Source organism: Podarcis melisellensis, assembly GCF_964234715.1.
Source record: "Podarcis melisellensis genome assembly, chromosome: 8".
In the NCBI taxonomy this organism is placed as follows: Eukaryota; Metazoa; Chordata; class Lepidosauria; order Squamata; family Lacertidae; genus Podarcis; species Podarcis melisellensis.
Genome location: NC_138540.1, coordinates 88,154,367 through 88,174,719, shown reverse-complemented (window position 1 = coordinate 88,174,719; position 20,353 = coordinate 88,154,367). Strand labels below are relative to the sequence as shown.

The following is a 20,353-nucleotide window of genomic DNA, read 5'->3' as shown; positions in this document are numbered from 1 at the left end:
TTCACTTTACTGGCCGAGGGAGCCTGCATACAGCTTCCAGGTCATGTGGCCAGCCTGACTAAGCCGCTTCTGGCGAGCCAGAGCAGCGCACGAAAACGCTGTTTACCTTCCCGCTGGAGTGGTACCTATTTATCTACTTGCACTTTGACGTGCTTTTGAACTGCTAGGTTGGCAGGAGCAGGGACCGAGGAACGGGAGCTCACCCCATCGTGGGGATTACAACCGCCAACCTTCTGATCGGCAAGTCCTAGGCTCAGTGGTTTAACCCACAGTGCCACCCACGTCCCATTAGCCTCACGGTTTTACAACATCCTGCACTTCTGAAGTTTGGGGGGGGGGACATTTGGATTGTATAAACGTGACTGTGCAGGAAATGTTGAACTTTTCAGAGGAAAATATCTTCCACCTCTCCTGGTTTGCCCCGTGGAGGACCTTAAGGTCCACAAATGACAATATTTTGGAGGTCCCAGGTCGCAAGGTGATTGGATTGGTCTCAACTAGGGCCAGGGCCTTTTCAGTACTGGCCCCGACTTGGTGGAACGCGAGACCAGGGCCCTGTGGGACTTGACATCTTTCCGCAGGGCCTGCAAGACAGAGCTGTTCCGCCTGGCCTTTGGTTTGGACTCAGTCTGACCCTTATGTTTCCCTCCCCTTATGGTTTTGATCTATGGGCTACTTTTAAAACAAAGCTGCATTTTAAATTGCATTTTAACCTGTATTTTAAATTGGGTTTTTTCTTTTCCTATTATGTTTTTACTGTATTTTTACTGGTGTTAGCCGCCCTGAGCCCAACTCTGGCTGGGAAGGGCAGGGTATAAGTAACATTTATTATTATATTATTATTATTTTGAATTACATACCCACTGGATGGAATTTGACGACGTAAATTCATTTTCCATGCCTTTACTACAGCAAAAAGACTTGGTATTGATGCACTGGAAAAAAGAACCTATGCTCCACTTTAGTCAATGAAGATTTGACAAGACTCACAACTTATGAATGGATTAATTACAGTTGTGGACTTTGAATGGAGAAGCATAATGTTATTTGGAACCCATCTATGACAGACTGTAGTAGGCTATAAATAACCATATATGTTTTTGGATAATAATAACACTTATATATCTAGGCCCTATGAGGGTCTTTCTTGTGTACCTCCGCCATGAGGGGTCCAGGAGGTGGCAACGCGAGAACGGGGCCTTTTCCGCGGTGGCTCCCTGCTTGCGGGATGCTCTCCCCAGAGCGGCTCGCCTGGTACCTTTCTCTATAACCACCAGGCCTTTGGCCCCTTAACTCTCTGTGACCTAAATCTTTAGGTCCGGTGTATCATTGATGAATTCACCAATTCATCTTTTGTTTCCCATATAATGTTAATGGAACATTATATATATATTTTAGATCAGTTTTATAGTAGTAGTAGTAGTAGTAGTAATAATGACATTTTGAGCGTGATGACATTTTGAGCGTCTGCACATGCGCAAGCAGCGAAACCCGGAAGTAACGCGCTCCATTACTTCTGGGTTGCCATGGAGCGCCACTCGAACACGCTCAACTTGAAACGTATTCAACCCGAGGTGTGACTGTATATCGCTGTAGGTTCCCCAGTTCCTCTTAATCTTTATTTTCTTCTGTGCACACAACGGTGTTTTTCTGCCCAGCTCCCAGAATGTCCACCTCAAAAAAACAGGCGGTTGTGGGTGGGCGCCTTGATTTGCCAGCCACCTGGGTTGGCACAGGGCAGCCCAGCTTGCCACCTTCCCACCCATATCTCCCTCCTGCTATCTCTGTGCCCGCCTCGGCCCTGGGCAGCGCTCTATAAAAGCGAGCCTCTTCGCCCCAGGCTGCAACCTTCCTTCTCCCTCAACCGCTGCAACGATGAAGACCTCGCCAACGTTCCTCCTTGTCCCGCTGCTCTTCGCCATGGCCTGGGCCCAATGCCCGGCGCCGACCGATCTGAAGACTGCCAATGGCACCAAGATCTGCGCCCAGCTCTACACCAAGAACAGCCCCTACTATGACCAGTGCTGCGCTGGCAGTGTTCTGGTGGTGCCGCCGGGCGAGGACCAGCCTTACATGCCATCTGCCTTCAACAACAAGGTGACCTCGCTGGTGGTGGGGCAGAGATGTGAGCTGACGGTCTGGTCCAGCAAGGGCAAAGGGGGCAAGACCCGCAAGTTCAAAGCCGGCGCCTTCCCGCGTCTCCAGGAAATCCGGAAGGGCCTCTTCGGTGACTGGGCCAATGCGATCTCCGCCTACTATTGCAAGTGCAGTTGAGGTGCCCACGCCAGAGCCGTGCGAGATAGGACCCCGTGGCCACGAGCAGCTCTTGCCAGCCTGACCCTGCAGCACTCCAAGCGATGTTCCCACAGGGCTTGCACCGCTTGCCACTAAGGATTCTGGGATAGCTCCCTCCCAGAATCCCCTGCTCTTGCCATGGCAAACGCTCTTGCCAATTGGAAGATCTCCCTCCCAGAATCCTCTGCGCTGCCCATGGGAAAATCTCTAGCCAACTGAGAGAAGTCTCTCCCAGAATCCTCTGCTCTCGCCACGTCTCCAGGGCAAATTCTCTGGTCAACTGGAAGATCTCCATCCCAGAATCCTCTGCGCTGCCCATGGGAAAATCTCTAGCCAACTGGGGAAAGTCTTTCCCAGAATCCTCCGCTCTCGTCACGTCTCCAGAGCAAATTCTCTGGTCAACTGGAAGATCTCCATCCCAGAATCCTCTGCGCTGCCCATGGGAAAATCTCTAGCCAACTGAGAGAAGTCTCTCCCAGAATCCTCTGCTCTCGCCACGTCTCCAGGGCAAATTCTCTGGTCAACTGGAAGATCTCCATCCCAGAATCCTCTGCGCTGCCCATGGGAAAATCTCTAGCCAACTGGGGAAAGTCTTTCCCAGAATCCTCCGCTCTCGTCACGTCTCCAGAGCAAATTCTCTGGTCAACTGGAAGATTTCCTTCCCAGAATCCTCCGCTCTCGTCACGTCTCCAGAGCAAATTCTCTGGTCAACTGGAAGATTTCCCTCCCAGAATCCTCCTCTCTGGCCATGGCAAAACCTCTTCCCAACCGGGGAAGCTCTGCACCCAAACGAAATGCAAACCCCTGAAAAAAGAATTCATCGTCTGATAGCAAGCAATTCACCTACAGGGAGCAGGAACGACGCCACAAAAAAGCAGAAACCGGCAATTGAATTTATTTTTCACAACCGCGGCAGAGAAAGGGGTTTCTCCCTGAGCTTTGACGATTTCCAAGTTGGACACCTCGCTCGAAATATATGTAGCTTCTGGTGCTTTTAAGATCTTTCCCACATTCCCCACTTTGTTCTGGGTGTAGTGTTTTGGCTTTTTTTTTTTGGCTTTTTAAGACAGGCCTTCCATCTTCAAAGCCATTGTGTCTCTCTTTCGCTCTCTCTCTCTCCCCCCCCCAGCTGCTTCCCCAGAGACCCGCTTTGCAGCAAGCGCTCCTTCTGCTCCGTCTAGGCCACTATTCTTCTGCGTCACCACGATAAACATAATTAAAAGCGAAAGAACACGGCTTTCGGAACACGTTCCGCCTCTCTCTCTTTTTTGTAGCTCAAGGTCAGCAAATGATGGGTAGCTTCTACTCTTTTCTCGCCTCTTGTAAACATTTAATTGGAAAGAGCTTTCAGCGAGCCGAGAGCAGAATACAATAATCCGCACCAAATTGTTTTCAATTTAACTCCCTTCCTTCGAGGCAGCTCCAAACTGGGCACCTCCAAAAGAGGGTGGGGTGCGAGATGAGCAGTTTGACCCAGGGCTTGCCACTTTGCCAATTTCAATGCCAGAGAGATCAACGCTTGAAGTTTGGGCAGGGTGAGGGTGCCTCTGAGCACCAGCAGAGTGCCACAGAACTGTATAGCTGGAAGGAGTCCCCCGGGTCAACAAATCTAAGCACCGCAAGGCAGGAATCGCAGGATTTCTGACCGGTGAAATCCCCCCACCCGACTTAGACGGGATAGCTGAGACTCTGAATCTCAAGGTCGCGGGTTCGAGCCCCACATCGGACAAAAGATTCCTGCATCGCAGGGGGGTTGGACTAGATGACCCTCAGGGTCCCTTCAGGGTCCTATGAAAATGTCATAGAATCAGGCCAAAAAGCCGCCTTAGCCTTGATCCAGGGGTGGGGAGCAGAGACACAACCTCCACCTGTCTTATTTAATGCCCTGAGGTTTTTGTCCCCGCCTGGAACCAAAGGATCATAGAATTCTAGCGAGGTGTGGGGGACCCCCAAAGGTCATCCAGACCAACCCTCTGCAACACAGGAATCACAGATAAAGGATCGGTGGCAGGTGGCCACCCAAGCTCTGCTTAAAAAGGTCCAAGGAAGGAGAACCCACCACTGCCCACTGTTGAACGGCCTTTACCTTCAGAAAGGTTGACCAAATTTTTCGCCAGAATCTTCTTTCGTTAGTACTTGAAACCGGTGGTTCTGGTCCTGCCCTCCGTAGCAGCAAAAAATAAATAAATGCAGGCATCGTCTTCCAGGGGAGAGTCCTTCAGGTATATTGGAAGATGGCTATGCAATCACCTCTTCCCTACTAAATGCATTTAGCACTGCAACTTCAACGCCCAGTTTCCCATCTGTGCCATGGCAGTAAATGTAGGTTTTCAATTTCTTTAACATCAGCAGTTACATCTAGACCAAAGGAGCGTTTCAGCCTCGTTCTTGAGTTTGCTTAAAATCTAAAACAGCTTATCTCGTATTCCTTTGTAAGTTTTTAAAAACCGTTTTGCAAAGGCAGTACTAGAGTTTACACAGCCGAGTCCTTAACTCCTTATTCCAACTGCTTGGCTTTCTTTAAATAATGCTATGTCTAAAACTTGCCACTGAGGTTTCCAAACCTTTTTTGTAAACTCAGGGGAGCGTTCTAGCCCTGTTCTTGAGTTTGTTTAAAATCATTTAAGGTTTATGATTCCTCTATTTCCTTCTGAGGAAACTGAATAGTCCAGTGAAACGAGGTTTGTAGCCGGCATCCTGTCAAGGCTTTGTTCAATTCTAGGTTTTTCTAATTTTTAAGGCTTTGTTCAATTCCAGGTTTTTCTAATTTTCCCCCTTAAACTTTTTGATTTTTGTTATTTAGTTTAATTCTAGAAGATAATACCTCTTGTTTCAGGGATATACGGAAAATTTCTATGTTTCTGGCTTCAAGGAGATGAACATCGGCACTCCAGACTCCGAATATATTGGAGCCGCTGTGGTTCCGTCATATCTTCTCCAGGCTAAATATTCCCAACTCCCTCGACAGTGGAAGAGTCTCCCTTGGGGGGTTGTGGACTCTCCTCTCTTGGAGGTTTCTAAGCAGAGGTTGGGTGGCCATTTGTTATGGATGCTTCAACTGAGATTCCTGCATTGCAGCGGGTTGGACTAGATGTCCTTTGGGGTTCCCATTCCTAAAATTCTGTGATTCTCTTCTCGGTTTCCAGGCCCTCTCTGTTCTTCCCTCTCTGCTACGGAACCACAGCCAGTTCCAATATATTCGGAGTCTGGAGGGCCGCTGTGCATCTCCTTGAAAACAAAGCATAGAAAATTTCCATATATTTAACCAGGATAGTGGTGTCTCACAGCCCTACCTGAAGATGCTGCCAGTCAAAGTTGGGACCTAAGCTATGGAGCACTGAACCCCATCTTCTCCCCCCAAATAACCACCCCTGCAAGGCAGGCCAGCCAGCGTTAGGATACGATAATCTTTATTGTCATTGTCCCATACAAAACAACGAAATTGAACATCTACATTTACTGCCATGGCACAGATGGGAAACTGGGCGTTGAGGTTGCAGCGCTAAATGCATTTAGTAGGGAAGAAGCCTCGCCGACTTGTTTCCGAGTAAGCCTGCGCAGGACTGCGTTATGAGGAGTGCAAAGGGTAGGTGTCACCTGCTAGAAAGCCCCCAGTTTAGCTGGGGAGGTGTCAGGTCTACAGGGAGGGGTTGATCCGAGAAAGCGAGGAACCAGGGATTCACCCCCAAACCTTTTCCCCAGCAAGCCATATCCCTGACCTGGAATAAAATGGCGTCAGGAAGAACAACGGTGCCTCTGAACATGGGCAGAGTGTCTTCCTCTATATACTACAAAGATGCTGTTTGTAGTTTCACATCTGCTTTTAATCAAGATGCAAGAAAACATCTTTCGCGGGTGGGTCTTCCTACAGGATCTGGGCGGCTCAGGGAACCCCCCTGAACCCCCACTTTGATGCCCCACACAATGCCTGACCACTCCACTGCTCCCCCAAACACCATCAGTCCCGCAGCTGGGCAGAGACGCTGCTGTCCGTCACTCTCGTCCGGAGGAATCCTGCTGGCGTCTCGACCTCTTTGGCCTTGTGGAGGAAGTGGACATGGCGCAGTCCTGCTCCGTAGCGCTGGAATACGTGGGAGACCTTGAAAGAGATCGGGGGGGGGGACGGTCTCAGTCCACAAGGCTACAACCACAGGGGTGCCGGGCTGGAGACCCCACAGTTCCTCCAGCTTAATGCACACATATGTACCCATTTCTCAGACAGGCAAACTGAGTCCTTAGGGGTTTTTTTTATGACAGCAGGCCATGCGGCTCAGCCAACCCAGTGAGACCCAGATCAGTCAGCGTTTGGGGCGTTTTAGTGTAGAGAAAAAGCGAGGAAGTGGCGACATGATGGAACTTTATCAAATTGTACATGTCATGGGGGAAGTGGGTAGGAAAAAGCTTTCTTCCATTGCTTGTGCATGTCCACAAGAACTTGTGGACATCCAGGAGTTTGCAAAAGAAGATTGAGGAACTCCCCTATGAAGAACGGTTACAGTGTTTGGCATTTTAAAGTTTTGAATCATGGAATTACAGAGCTGGAAAGGACCCAGAGGTCATCCAGGCCAACCCCCTGCAATGTAGGAGGTTTTCCCGTGGGGGAAATCGAACCTGCAACTTTCCCGTGAGGGGGTTGGAACCTGCAACCTTGGCCTTATCAGCACAGCGCTCTAGCCAACTGAGGAGACACGGTGCTTTATATTACGAAGGGCAGAAAGGAAGCAGATAGAGAAAAGATTTCCCCTCTCTGGTAAAATGAAGTCCTTCTTTAAACAGTGCACGGTTAAACTGTGGAACTCCCTGCCACATGGCCCCCAACTGGGATGGCTTTAAAGGAGGATTAGAAAAATTCATGGGGGAAGACAAGGTTATCGATGGCTATGCTGTGCTCTCCACAGTCAGAGGGAGCAGTGCTCCAGAACACCAGCTGCTGGAAACTGTGGGAGTGGAGTGTGTCTTGTGTTCGAATCCTGATTGCCAGTTTCCCACAGGCATCTGGTTGGCCACCATGAGAATAGGATGCTGGATGAAAGAGTTCAGCCCCTTGCCATGCAGGACTCCCTGGTCCTGAATGGGGCAACTGTGCCCCTGAAGGACCAGGTGTGCAGCCTGGGAGTCATTTTGGACTCACGGCTGTCCATGGAGGCGCAGGTCAATTCTGTGTCCAGGGCAGCTGTTTGCCAGCTCCATCTGGTACGCAGGATGAGACCCTCCCTGCCCGCAGACTGTCTCGCCAGAGTGGTGCATGCTCTAGTTATCTCCCGCTTGGACTACTGCAATGCGCTCTACGTGGGGCTACCTTTGAAGATGACCCGGAAACTGCAACTAATCCAGAATGCGGCAGCTAGACTGGGGACTGGGAGTGTCCGCCGAGACCACATATCACCGGTCTTGAAAGATCTACATTGGCTCCCAGTACGTTTCCGAGCACAATTTAAAGGGTTGGTGCTGACCTTTAAAGCCCTAAACGGCCTCGGTCCAGTATACCTTGAAGGAGCATCTCCACCCACATTGTTCTGTCCAGACACTGAGGTCCAGCTCCAAGGGCCTTCTGGCAGTTCCCTCACTGAGAGAAGCCAAGTTACAGGGAAGCAGGCAGAGGGCCTTCTCGGTGGTGGCACCCGCCCTGTGGAACGCCCTCCCACCAGATGTCAAAGAGAAGAACAACTACCAGACTTTTAGAAGACATCTGAAGGCAGCCCTGTTTAGGGAAGCTTTTAATGTTTGATGCATTACAGTATTTTAATCTTTTGTTGGAAGCCGCCCAGAGTGGCTGGGGAAGCACAGCCAGATGGGCGGGGTATAAATTATTATTATTATTATTATTATTAGCCGATAGAGAAAAGATTTCCCCTCTCTCGTAGTGCTAGAAGTTATGGGCATCCAAGAAACTGAACGCTGAAAGATTCAGGAAAGGGAAAATGAAGTCCTTCTTTAAACAGCATGTGGTTAAACTTTGGAACTCCCTGCCACAAGAAGCAGCCATGGCCCCCAACTGGGATGGCTTTAAAGGAGGGTTAGAAAAATTCATGGGGCATTATTGATGGCTATGCTCTGCCCTCCACAGTCAGAGGCAGCAGTGCTCCTGAACACCAGCTGCTGGAAACTGTGGGAGTGGAGTGTGTCTTGTGTTCGAATCCTGATTGCCCACCCAACCCAGCTCTTACGTGATGCCAGTTCTTGTTTTCCTGCCCGTCCTGCTCGCCCTCGTGCGCCACGTAGTGAAATTCACCCATCACCGTGGTCCTGTCTGCTCCCAGGAGCCGGACGTGGAGTTCATAGACAGAGTCGGCCAGTTTGCTGTTTTCGTACCTGTAGAGAGAAAGCAGTCGTGTTGGGGCTGATGGTTTTGTCCCCGCAAAACTGACTTTATCACTGCAGAACTGTTGCCCTCTGGTGGTCTGAAATAAAGCATGTGTGAAGACACTTTTGCACCTGATTTACTAGATATACTGTATTTTTTGCTCTATAAGACTCACTTTTTCCCTCCTAAAAAGTAAGGGGAAATGTGTGTGCGTCTTAAGGAGCGAATGCAGGCTGCACAGCTATCCCAGAAGCCAGAACAGCAAGAGGGATTGCTGTTTTCACTGCGCAGCGATCCCTCTTGCTGTTCTGGCTTCTGAGATTCAGAATATATTTTTTCTTGTTTTCCTCCTCCAAAAACTAGGTGCATCTTGTGGTCTGGTGCATCTTATAGAGCGAAAAATACGGTATTTAGTGACGGTGCAATTGCATCTTACATGCATTTAACCTCTGCAATTTCAAACATATGTGGCTGAAGGCAAACTGAATGAAATTGTGCAAGATGTGCCCCTCCCATTCATCACGCCCCACTCAAAAAAAACCCACATTGTAGTGATGTAGGGAAGTGAGAGCTGGACCATAAAGAAGGCTGATCACCGAAGAATGGATGCTTTTGAATTCTGGTACTGGAGGAGACTCTTGAGAGTCCCATGGACTGCAAGAAGATCAAACTTCTCCATTCTGAAGGAAATCAGCCCTGAGTGCTCACTGGAAGGACAGATCCTGAAGCTGAGGCTCCAAGACTTTGGCCACCTCCTGAGAAGAGAAGACTCCCTGGAAAAGACCCTGATGTTGGGAAAGATGGAGGGCGCAAGGAGAAGGGGACGACAGAGGACGAGATGGTGGGACAGTGTTCTCGAAGCTACCAGCATGAGTTTGACAAACTGCGGGAGGCAGTGGAAGACAGGAGGGCCTGGCGTGCTCTGGTCCAGGGGGTCACGAAGAGGTGCACATGACTAAATGACTAGACAACAACAATTTGAACCAGGGCTCTCCAAGACTTAGCCTGGAATTTTGCTATCAGAATATATCAGGGATGTCCAACTCCCAATAGACTGCCATCTACTCACAATGTAAAAAAACTGGCAGTAATTTTAGGAAGCCAAAGTTGTGGAGATTTGGGGTTTTTTCCCCGTTCTGCTTTTCTGTAAGGAAATTGCTGAGGGGCTGGAGATCAACCAGGATCTACCAGGAGCACCCCGCGATCTACCAGTAGATCGCAATCTACCTGTTGGACATGCCTGGAATATATTATAAGCAAGGGGTGAATGCATCTGAGCACGTACAAAGTTTATTTCCCTCACTCCTGTGGAACTGCCAGCCTTGGGGATCTTGCCCCTAAAAATAGGCTGCTCATCAGTCAGGGAGAATCTTTGACAGAGAGCCAGGGGTAAGGGATCAGGTCTGAAACCAGGACAGGGGAGGTAAAAGATCACCACCACCATCATCAAAATATTAAAAATACAATAAAACATCAGACATTAAACATTCCCTAAACTATGGGACTTATGGGAAGGGTTCTGCCACAGACCGTCTGCACGGCCCTTGTGCAAATCACTTATTTTACGAAGCAGAGCTCAAGTTGTTTTGGAATTGAAGGACAGGCTTCCAGTTCAAACAGCATAACTTTCTAGGTAGCATCAAGCCCCAGCACTTATTTTTAGAGACCTAGTGACGCTCTCAGTGTGCTTCTTGCCAAACAAGGCCAGGAAAGAACCGGGTCATAGAATCATAAAACTGTAGACTTGCAAGGGACCCTCAAGGTGTTAGAATTCCTGCTCCGTGATCGCAGTCATGGGATTGCTGTATGACGGTGTATGTTTTGACTCCACAGAGTGGGAAGTGACGGGGACAGGATGTTTGTGTTACAGTGGTACCTCGGGTTACATACACTTCAGGTTACATACTCTGCTAACCCAGAAATAGTGCTTCAGGTTAAGAACTTTGCCCCAGGATGAGAACAGAAATCGTGTTCCGGTGGCGTGGCGGCAGCAGGAGGCCCCATTAGCTAAAGTGGTTCTTCAGGTTAAGAACAGTTTCAGGTTAAGAACAGACCTCCGGAACGAATTAAGTACTTAACCCGAGGTATCACTGTACTGTGTTTCGTGAAGTGGATCTATTGTCCTTTGTTCTCTCTCTTTGCTGTCTGATGCTAGAGAGAGAGGGAGCCATGTTGCAGTGCTCCGTGAGTGTTTATATGTAAATAAAGTAGATTAGCCAAAATGCTGAGTTGCTGAGGTCTGTTACGCAAGCTGCGCAAACTCTGCGGATCCCTAAGTGTGCCGATGTCTGTTGGCATCGGTCGCTGTGATGTTCGGGCAGAAAAAAGCTTTTGAAGCTCCCGAACGATCGGCCAGGAGGGAGAGAACATGCCAGTCGGGAATGTGTCTCTGCCAGGGTCCTACTCGAGTGTAGACGAGCTCCTGACATCCAGGGTCATCCAGTCCTGCAATGCAGGAATGCAGGGGGAACTAACCACCACCAGGCCACACACACTTACCAGTCCATGATGGTGATGTTTGGCTGGTATGAATCCAGCAGCTCCTCCCAAAATCCTTCGGCCACCAGGTCTATGTGTTGCTGCTTAACGCACCAACTAGAAAGGGGAAAAGGGAGAGAAGGAAGCAGGTGAGCTGTTCCAATGAGACTCAAAGAGACAAGACCAGATCACAGGGACTCCAGTGCCGGATGTACGTATAAGCTAAACAAGCTATAGCTTAGGGCCCCACTCTCTTGGGGGGCCCAAAAAAAATTAAAGCAAAAACACCTGGATGCACATTTCCAAAATATAAGATAAACAACAAATAAAATAAAACTTACATACAGCAACAGTGTTTTGTGTTGTGTAGGCTCCTGTGATGTAAGTCATGGACCCCACCTGCTAGCCTGCTACCTAAAATATCACTGGTTTGCTCCTTTCTATATATAGGGTAGGGACGCAGGTGACGCTGTGGGTTAAACCACAGCGCCTAGGACTTGCCAATCAGAAGGTCGGTAGTTCAAATCCCCGCGAAGGGGTGATCTCCCGTGGCTCGGTCCCTGCTCCTGCCAACCTAGCAGTTCAAAAGCACGTCAAAGTGCAAGTAGATACAGTGGTGCCTCGCAAGACGAAATTAATTCGTTCCACGAGTTTTGTCGTCTTGCGATTTTTTTCGTCTTGCGAAGCACGGTGTCGGAAAAGTTTTCGAAAAGCTTCAAAAATCACCAAGGTCTTCAAAAAACTCAAAAAAGGCTACCACACCGCATGCTATGAGTTGCTCCTCGAAGTCAAGTCGCAACTGTATTAACGGTGTTAAGAAAAAGAAAACAAACTTGCAAGACGTTTCCGTCTTGCGAAGCAAGCCCATAGGGAAAATCATCTTGCAAAGCAGCTCAAAAAACAAAAAAACCTTTCGTCTAGCGAGTTTTCCGTCTTGCGAGGCATTCGTCTTGCAAGGTACCACTGTAAATAGGTACCACTCTGGCAGAAAGGTAAACGGCATTTCCATGCGCTGCTCTGGTTCACCAGAAGCAGCTTAGTCCTGCTGCCACATGACCCGGAAGCTGTACGCCGGGCTCCTGGGCCAATAAAGCGAGATGAGCACCGCGACCCCAGAGTCGGCCACGACTGGACATTACCTTTTATATTTGAGTGCCGACATTCTGCATGGACTGGTTGCACTGCAACATGTGCAAATGGCTTGAGATACCTATTAGGTCCATAAATTACCATATAGCATATATTCAACACAAAAAACAGCGGCCATTTGTTGTTGACAAAGGACAGCTGGACATATAAAAGGCCCCATTGCCTTCAGTAGTTTAGGGCCTCATCAGACCTAAATCCGGCCCTGCCAGAGACACAGTCCCCCACTCACCTATAGCGTGGCAAGACAGTCTTTGGGGTGACCTCTGCCTTGTCTGCCTCCAAGGGCTCGATGCTGACTTGCCAGCCTTTGAAAATACCTGTGGGGAGAGATGGAAAGGGGACCCCCAAGAGGAAGGAGAAATGGTTTTAGTAGATCCGGGGGCCCGCCCGCAGACGGTCCGGGAATCAGTGTGTTTTTACATGAGTAGAATGTGTGCTTTTATTTAAGGGGTTATTTGTGGGGCATAGGAATTCGTTCATTCCCCCCCCCAAAAAAATAGTCCAGCCCCCCACAAGGTCTGAGGGACAGTGGACTGGCCCCCTGCCCAAAAAGTTTGCTGACCCCTGGTTTACGGCATCTTTTAAAAGTTCCATTTCCCCCATCACAGAAACACCTCCTTGGAAACGCAAGATTGATGTGCAACACAGAAACATCACAGGTATCAGTCAGAAATCTGAACCTGTGACTTGACACTTGCCCCTTAAGTCATCTTGTAAGTCTTTGTCTCCCACCTTGGACCCCTCACTTCCGTTTCCTTTTGACATTCTGATCCGTTTAGTCTGGCCTGAGTCATCTGATTGCTTGTTCAAACATCTCTCTATGGATGGCTCGATTTATGCTCTTCCTCCCATTGTGAAACCGTAATCTGTCCCCCTGACAGGTCCTGCTATGTTGTTGTCACGCTTAAAGGATTACGGCCGTCAGTGACCTGGGTCAGAGAACTGCTGTTCCGAAGCGTCCCATAATATGATTTTGTGGTTTTTGGTTTGAGTTTTAGAATCATAGAATCATAGAGTTGGAAGAGACCACAAGGGCCATCGAGTCCAACCCCCTGCCAAGCAGGAAACACCATCAGAGCACTCCTGACATATGGTTGTCAAGCCTCTGCTTAAAGACCTCCAAAGAAGGAGACTCCACCACACTCCTTGGCAGCAAATTCCACTGTCAAACAGCTCTTACTGTCAGGAAGTTCTTCCTAATGTTTAGGTGGAATCTTCTTTCTCCGTGTCCGCTTCTCTGGAGCAGCAGAAAACAACCTTTCTCCCTCCTCTATGTGACATCCTTTTATATATTTGAACATGGCTATCATATCACCCCTTAACCTCCTCTTCTCCAGGCTAAACATGCCCAGCTCCCTTAGCCGTTCCTCATAAGGCATCGTTTCCAGGCCTTTGACCATTTTGGTTGCCCTCCTCTGGACACGTTCCAGTTTGTCAGTGTCCTTCTTGAACTGTGGTGCCCAGAACTGGACACAGTACTCCAGGTGAGGTCTGACCAGAGCAGAATACAGTGGCACTATTACTTCCCTTGATCTAGATGCTATACTCCTATTGATGCAGCCCAGAATTGCATTGGCTTTTTTAGCTGCCGCGTCACAATGTTGGCTCATGTCAAGTTTGTTTTATTATCAATAAACTGATTTTTACGCTCGCTGTGTGTTTTTATTCCTAAGGAGTGAGTTTTCGGCTTCTATCGATAACTTCCACTCAGGAGGAAATTAACAAGTTGCACATGCAAGCCAGCTCTGGCCTTGCAAGGAGAGGCCCACAACCCCAATCGCCTCCCGCTGTCGCGCATTACCTCACCTTTGGGGTCCAGGGGATTCCAAGCTGCCCTGGGCAGCGTCAGGGGGGGCGCTGGCTCAGAAATATTCACACCTGTAAAATAAACGGGGGAAGAGGAAAATGCACTGAACCTTGATAATAAATAATAATAATAATAACATTTTATTTATATCCCACCCTCCCCAGTCAAAGCCGGGCTCAGAGCGACTAACAACAGCAAAATAATACAGCATTCTAAAATCAATTCATTATAAAATCAGTTCAAATCAAATTGATGGCAACCATTGGGCTAGAGTTCTGTGAAGAATTACCAAAGGAGGAGGTCAGGCTGTGCCTTGGCCAAAAGTCAAGAGGAACAGCTCTGTCTTGCAGGCCCTGTGGAAAGATGTCAAGTCCCGCAGGGCCCTGGTCTCTTGTGACAGAGCGTTCCACCAAGTCGGGGCCAGTACTGAAAAGGCCCTGCCTCTGGTCGAGGCCAGCCTTACCCCCCCCTTGGCCCGGGACCTCCAAGATGTTTTTGTTTGAAGACCGTAAGGTCCTCCATGGGAAATACCAGAAGAGGCGGTCCCATAGGTATGAGGGTCCTAGGCCGTATAGGGCTATAAAAGCAGCACCTTAAACCTGATCCTGTACTCCACCGGGAGCCAGTGCAGATGGTATTGCACTGGGTGAATGTGATCCCGCAGCGAGGACCCCATAAGGATTGCTTTTAGCACCAAGCCCAGCCAGTGGCATAGCATGAGGGTGGGGACCCCAGGGCAACTGCAAAAATAAATAAATATGGGTGCACCTCTGCAGCTGCCACCTTAAGAGGAGATCCCCATCCATGTCTTGCAGCTGATCTGCAGCTATCTGGCAGCAGCGCCGTATGGAAGTGCCGGTTACAGAGCAGAATACTTTCCTTGCCCCGGGAGCCAGCAATCCTCGCTACGCCACTGCCCTGCCCTGAACCTCTCTCACATACATAGGCGATTCCTGCATTGCAAGGGAATGGGCGGTTCCCTTCTAACTAAACAGTTCTTTATAGGTATCTCGTTTGCCCCGTAAAATCAGGATGCTGGACTACATGGGCCCCTTTGGGCTTTATCCAGCAGACACTTACTGCGTTCTTAAGAAAGGGCTGTGTTAATTGGGGGTGACGAGAAGAGGCCTGGAAGCTACAAGGCCTCCTTGCAAGCGCGCAAGGATTATGACTGCCAATTAATTACGGTAATTGTGGAGACCTTCCCGCACCCCCAGGCAGGCAGCACCAGCAAGGCCAAAGACAACCTGTTTCAGAGCTCTGGGAGTTAATCTCCTGCACAAGCAAGTTTTAACATGTTTAGGTATCTGCCCTGCCTTGCACCAGCCTGGAACCCTGACTAGCCAGAACAGTAAAAACTCTTCTTGGCTCAACATCAGAAAAAGCCGTTTGCTATTTTCCGGAAGGGAAACAGGCAAAGGACCTTTCATTAAAGGCTGACACTGTCGGATCTCGCAAGCGACCTCCTTGCTCTTCCCCACCACGTTCCTTTGCATGCTTGCAGTCCATTGGCTGGAAGGATTCTAGAGAGAATATCAGCCCATTCATAAATACTGTGCAGATCTGCCAGCTGATCACCAACCTTCTTGGCTGGGATGCAACAGAATGACTACGCACATTCCAACTTCTCAGAGGCGAACGGTCAAGATGAGGCATTTAAGCAGCTGGGATAGAGGTTGCCAACGTGGCGATAACAAGCCTCTGAGCTCACCCACATGCCCCACAGCCCCTTGGGCCAGCAGGTGGTGAGGGCAGCCCCCTGTTCCTCTCTTGAAATGGACCTTTGGCTAAAGGAGAACGTTGGAAGAGTGAAAGTATTTCCCTCCTCTTTCAGATCTATGTGCTCTCTGGTCCTGAATGGGGCAACTGTGTCCCTGAAGGACCAGGTGCGCAGCCTGGGAGTAATTTTGGACTCACGGCTGTCCATGGAGACGCAGGTCAGTTCTGTGTCCAGGGAGCTGTTTATCAGCTCCATCTGGTATGCAGGATGAGACCCTCCCTGCCCGCAGACTGCCTGGCCAGAGTGGTGCATGCTCTGGTTATCTCCCGCTTGGACTACTGCAATGCGCTCTACGTGGGGCTACCTTTGAAGGTGACCTGGAAACTGCAACTAATCCAGAATGTGGCAGCTAGACTGGTGACTGGGAGCGGCCACCAAGATCACATAACACCGGTTCTGAAAGACCTATATTGGCTCCCAGTACGTTTCCGAGCACAATTAAGTGTCGGGGCTGATATTTAAAGCCCTAAACGGCCTCGATCCTGTATACCTGAAGGAGAGTCTCCACCCCCATTGTTCTACCCAGACACTGAGGTCCAGCTCCGAGGGCCTTCTGGCGGTTCCCTCCCTGCGAGAAGCCAAGTTACAGGGAACCAGGCAGAGGGCCTTCTCGGTGGTGGCACCCGCCCTCTGGAACGCCCTCCCATCAGATGTCAAAGAGAAAAACAACTACCAGACTTTTAGAAGACATCTGAAGGCAGCCCCGTTTAGGGAAGCTTTTAATATTTGATGAATTATTGCATTTTAATTTTTTGCTGGAAACCGCCCAGAGTGGCTGGGGAAACCCAGCCAGATGGGTGGGGTATATATAATAAATTATTATTATTTCAGTCTCAGATGGATTCTGCTGGATCTGACTTTTACCCTGAGCCCTTGGAAATGTAAATTGGGGTATGTGTGTGTGTATCCTTCCTTCATATGTGTGCAATGAGGTGGGGTGCGCTGATCCGGAGAAGGATGAAAAGAAGAGAGTAGAAGGAAGAGAATATTCCAGAGTGTTCCGTGACATCACAGCAGTTGCTGCCAATGGTATCGGCTGAGGTACTTGCAGGTAGGCCTGTAAGTGACAGGCAACTGATTCCTAAACTCAGCTAAGACTATTAGAACAAAGCTCAAGTATTTGTGGCCTTGGTAATGTGGCTAGCAGTTGGTAATGTAACCTAGCAGTTCAAAAGCACGTCAAAGTGCAAGTAGATAAATAGGTACCACTCCAGCGGGAAGGTAAACAGAGTTTCCGTGTGCTACTCTGGTTCACCAGAAGTGGCTTAGTCCTGATGGCCACATGACCCGGAAGCTGTACGCCGGCTCCCTCGGCCAATAGAGCAAGATGAGTGCCGCAACCCCAGAGTTGGTCACAACTGGACCTAATGGTCAGGGGTCCCTTTACCTTTAAGGTGGCTGAAGGTGGAGACTTCTCTGCCTGCAAGGGATGAGCCGCCTCTATGTTCCGGCAGATGCTCTAACTCAAATATGGACGTTATCGTAGACTCGTAACCCCAGCAGAATGCTAAGTCCTCTCAACGCTCATCACTCAGCTCTTGCAATATCTACCCAACCTACCCAACTGACAAGCACACCTAATTCCTGCAAACCTCCCTCCTAAATCCTGCATGCCATATCCCCGTTATTTTTCCCTCGGTCTCCACATCCAGATACGTTTTGAATCATCTAAAGATTTTCACCCATATGCCACAGTAAAAATAATAATATAATGGCTCACAGAGCAACTTACAAAATTAGTAAGAAGAGCCTGTTTGCCTCCAGGCTTGCAAATGAGAGACATGGCACAAGAGGAAAAGGTGAGGGGAGGGAGGAGGAAAACAAGCTAGCTCGGATGCTAACTCCTAGTAGCAAAACGCAAAATTTAATCAGTGCAAAACTGTACATGCCTGTCACCCGATAAGCCAGCTGCTCAATACTGTAGCTCTGAGTGAGGAGCTGGCTGGCAAGTCAAGCCGTCTTCCTATCTCAGACTCCTGCAAGGGCAAGTCTAGCAAATAGCCATTGAACAGTGATCCCTGCTGGGAAAGAATCCACTTCAGTTAGAGGTATCTTTTAATGGGCAAACGTGTCCCTGCTTTCTAGTCTCTGATAAAGCAACCGTCTGGCGGAGGAATGCCTTATTAGAATTCCTCTCGCGCCTTCTTGCCAGCATTGTCATTCTTCAGAGTTCAGTTCTCTTCTCGGGGTCTCGGGAAGCTAAATCTACGAGGGGGGGCATCTTGGCTCCAGAACACACTCCGTGTAAACACAGAGGCGCGCCAGAAAGACACCACACAGAGCGCGGTCTGGCTCCATCTCCTCTGCGGAGCTCTTAAGGTGTTTGTTTGTTTTGGATTGCTAGTTTCTCCAAGTTTAAGATTAAGAGGCAACTCTGGCTTGGCTCTTCAGGCACAGCAAGGGGTGCTATTGCAAAGGAAAGAGAAGTGGAACAGAGCAGACTTTGCCCACCTGTCTTCTTCCAGGTGTTGCCAGACCACAACTCCCATCAGCACCCCAAACTGAGGCTGATGGGAGTTGTAGTTTGACAACATCAGGAGAACGCCGGGTGGACGAAGGCTGGAATATAACTTCAGTAACATGTAGAGCATGGGGACGCGGGTGGCGCTGTGGGTTAAACCACAGAGCCTAGGACTTGTCGATCAGAAGGTCGGCGGTTCGAATCCCCGCGACGGGGTGAGTTCCCGTTGCTCTGTCCCAGCTCCTGCCAACCTAGCAGTTCGAAAGCACATCAAAGCGCAAGTAGATAAGCAGGTACTGCTCCGGCAGGAAGGTAAAGGGCGTTTCCATGCGCTACTCTGGTTCGCCAGAAGCGGCTTAGTCATGCTGGCCACATGACCCGGAAGCTGTACGCCGGCTCCCTCGGCCAATAAAGCAAGATGAGCGCCGCAACCCCAGAGTCGGGCAGGACTGGACCTAATGGTCAAGGGTCCCTTTACCTTTTTAACATGTAGAGCAGGGGTCAGCAAACTTATCGCGCCTCGGGCTGGGCCAGAGGGTGGGGGAGCGCATGCACACACGCTATTTCCGGCACACTTCCAAGTCGGAGGAGCACCAGAAATCACTTGTGCGCATGTGCACGGGCCTCCTCTGACCCGGATGGGCACCACAAATAACGCTTGCGCATGTGCAAATAACTATTGCACATGGGCACAAGCTTTTTCTGGGTTTTTTAAAAATCATTTTTATTGATTTTCCAATAAAGAACATCCAATTAAATATCCAATCATAATACTTCAATTAAAAAACCGAAATAAAAAGATCAAATCATAGTCCAAATTGTATTTATTAATTTCTTGGGGCTCCCCATGGTCTGGATCTCTGGAGCATATCTCCACATCTTAGTCCTGCTTCTACACAAGCTAAGTGGGCAGCCGCGCAGCACAGCGCTGGTAAGAGCGGGCAGCGGGGGTCGCCGCGGGCCGGATAAAGGAGTCCCTTGGGCCTTTTCCGGGCCCCGGGCCTTAGTTTGGGGACCCCCGATGCAGAGGCTTGGGAGATAGAAATATCCTTGATATGTCATAGATTCCTAGAACCACAGGCTTATAGAGTTGTACGGGGCACCCAAAGGTCATCCAGCCCAACCCCGTTCGAGGCAGCAATCGCGGCTAAGCAGTGCCAAAGGGGTCTTGCCAAAAACGCTTTGCTGCGGAACTGGGGGACCACTTCTTGCAATGTTGACCCTTAGAAAGGCCATTGGGGGTGGAGGTGGTCAATCCCCCTCTTTTGCAAAGCAGGCACCCCTCCCTCCATCGCCACCCCCCCAGGTCCCTTCGCAGGGGCTGAAGGAGAAGCGTGCGCCAGGGGGAGCCGCGTGGTACCTTCGGGGTTGGGGTTCCGCAGCAGGTTTCTCTCGAAGGGCTTCAGCGCGGGGTCGGGGGCGACGGAGACCCCCGGAGGCGGCTGCTTGAGGGCTCGCTTCCTCTGTAGCTGCTGCTTCTCCGAAGCCATCGGGACAACGGCAGGAGCTGCAGGGCAGAAAACCGGGAGGCGGCAGCGGAGAAGTTTTGCAAAGTGCCGGCGGGCGGCTTGCGCAAGGCTGTCCTACGTTGGAAGCTGGAGGGAGGGGAGAGGCGGGCCAGTGGACACAGAAACTCCCGGAGGGAGGGCGGAAAGCGGTGCAAAACGGCCTTCTGCAGCCGAGGAGACCCGCCCAGCAACCTGCCTCACCTCCACCCGTCTATTTCTATCCTGTTTGTTATATATTTGACTTTTGTCTCCAAGGAGCGCAAGGTGGCGCGCATGACGGGTCTCCTTCCCCTGTGAGGGAGGTCAGGGTGAGAGGCGGTAACTAGTAGTCCCCAAGGCCACAGTCAGCGATCTTTATTATGTCCAGTGGGGGGGGGATTTGAACTCAGGTCCAGGTCCGACACACTAAGCACCACACCACAGTGCCTCTCTTTTTCCAAAATCAAATATTGGGGCGCCCTCCTCCCCAACTCTAGATACACACGGCATGCCCTGGAGACGAAGGGCTGACTAAACTTGCAGGGAGGTAAAAGCACTCTGCTCATGCACAGCAGGCGACTCCAGCTGGGGC

General features: G+C 49.9%; 2 protein-coding genes across 2 annotated transcripts; one reads left to right on the top strand and one right to left on the bottom strand.

The window, feature by feature from the left end:
• The first annotated feature begins 1,565 nt into the window (after positions 1 to 1,565).
• Positions 1,566 to 3,764, top strand: SYCN (syncollin). Its single transcript, XM_081921644.1, has one exon. It carries the CDS (start codon positions 1,876 to 1,878, stop codon positions 2,272 to 2,274), a length of 399 nt encoding a protein of 132 aa, XP_081777770.1. The 5' UTR covers positions 1,566 to 1,875; the 3' UTR covers positions 2,275 to 3,764.
• A 2,002-nt stretch (positions 3,765 to 5,766) lies between these two features.
• NCCRP1 (NCCRP1, F-box associated domain containing) lies at positions 5,767 to 19,881 on the bottom strand. Its single transcript, XM_081922385.1, has 6 exons — positions 19,635 to 19,881; positions 14,033 to 14,104; positions 12,456 to 12,543; positions 11,099 to 11,194; positions 8,463 to 8,607; positions 5,767 to 6,394 (listed from the first exon to the last, which is right to left on the bottom strand). Exons 1-6 carry the CDS (start codon positions 19,762 to 19,764, stop codon positions 6,254 to 6,256), a joined length of 672 nt encoding a protein of 223 aa, XP_081778511.1. The 5' UTR covers positions 19,765 to 19,881; the 3' UTR covers positions 5,767 to 6,253.
• Positions 19,882 to 20,353: the final 472 nt, after the last annotated feature.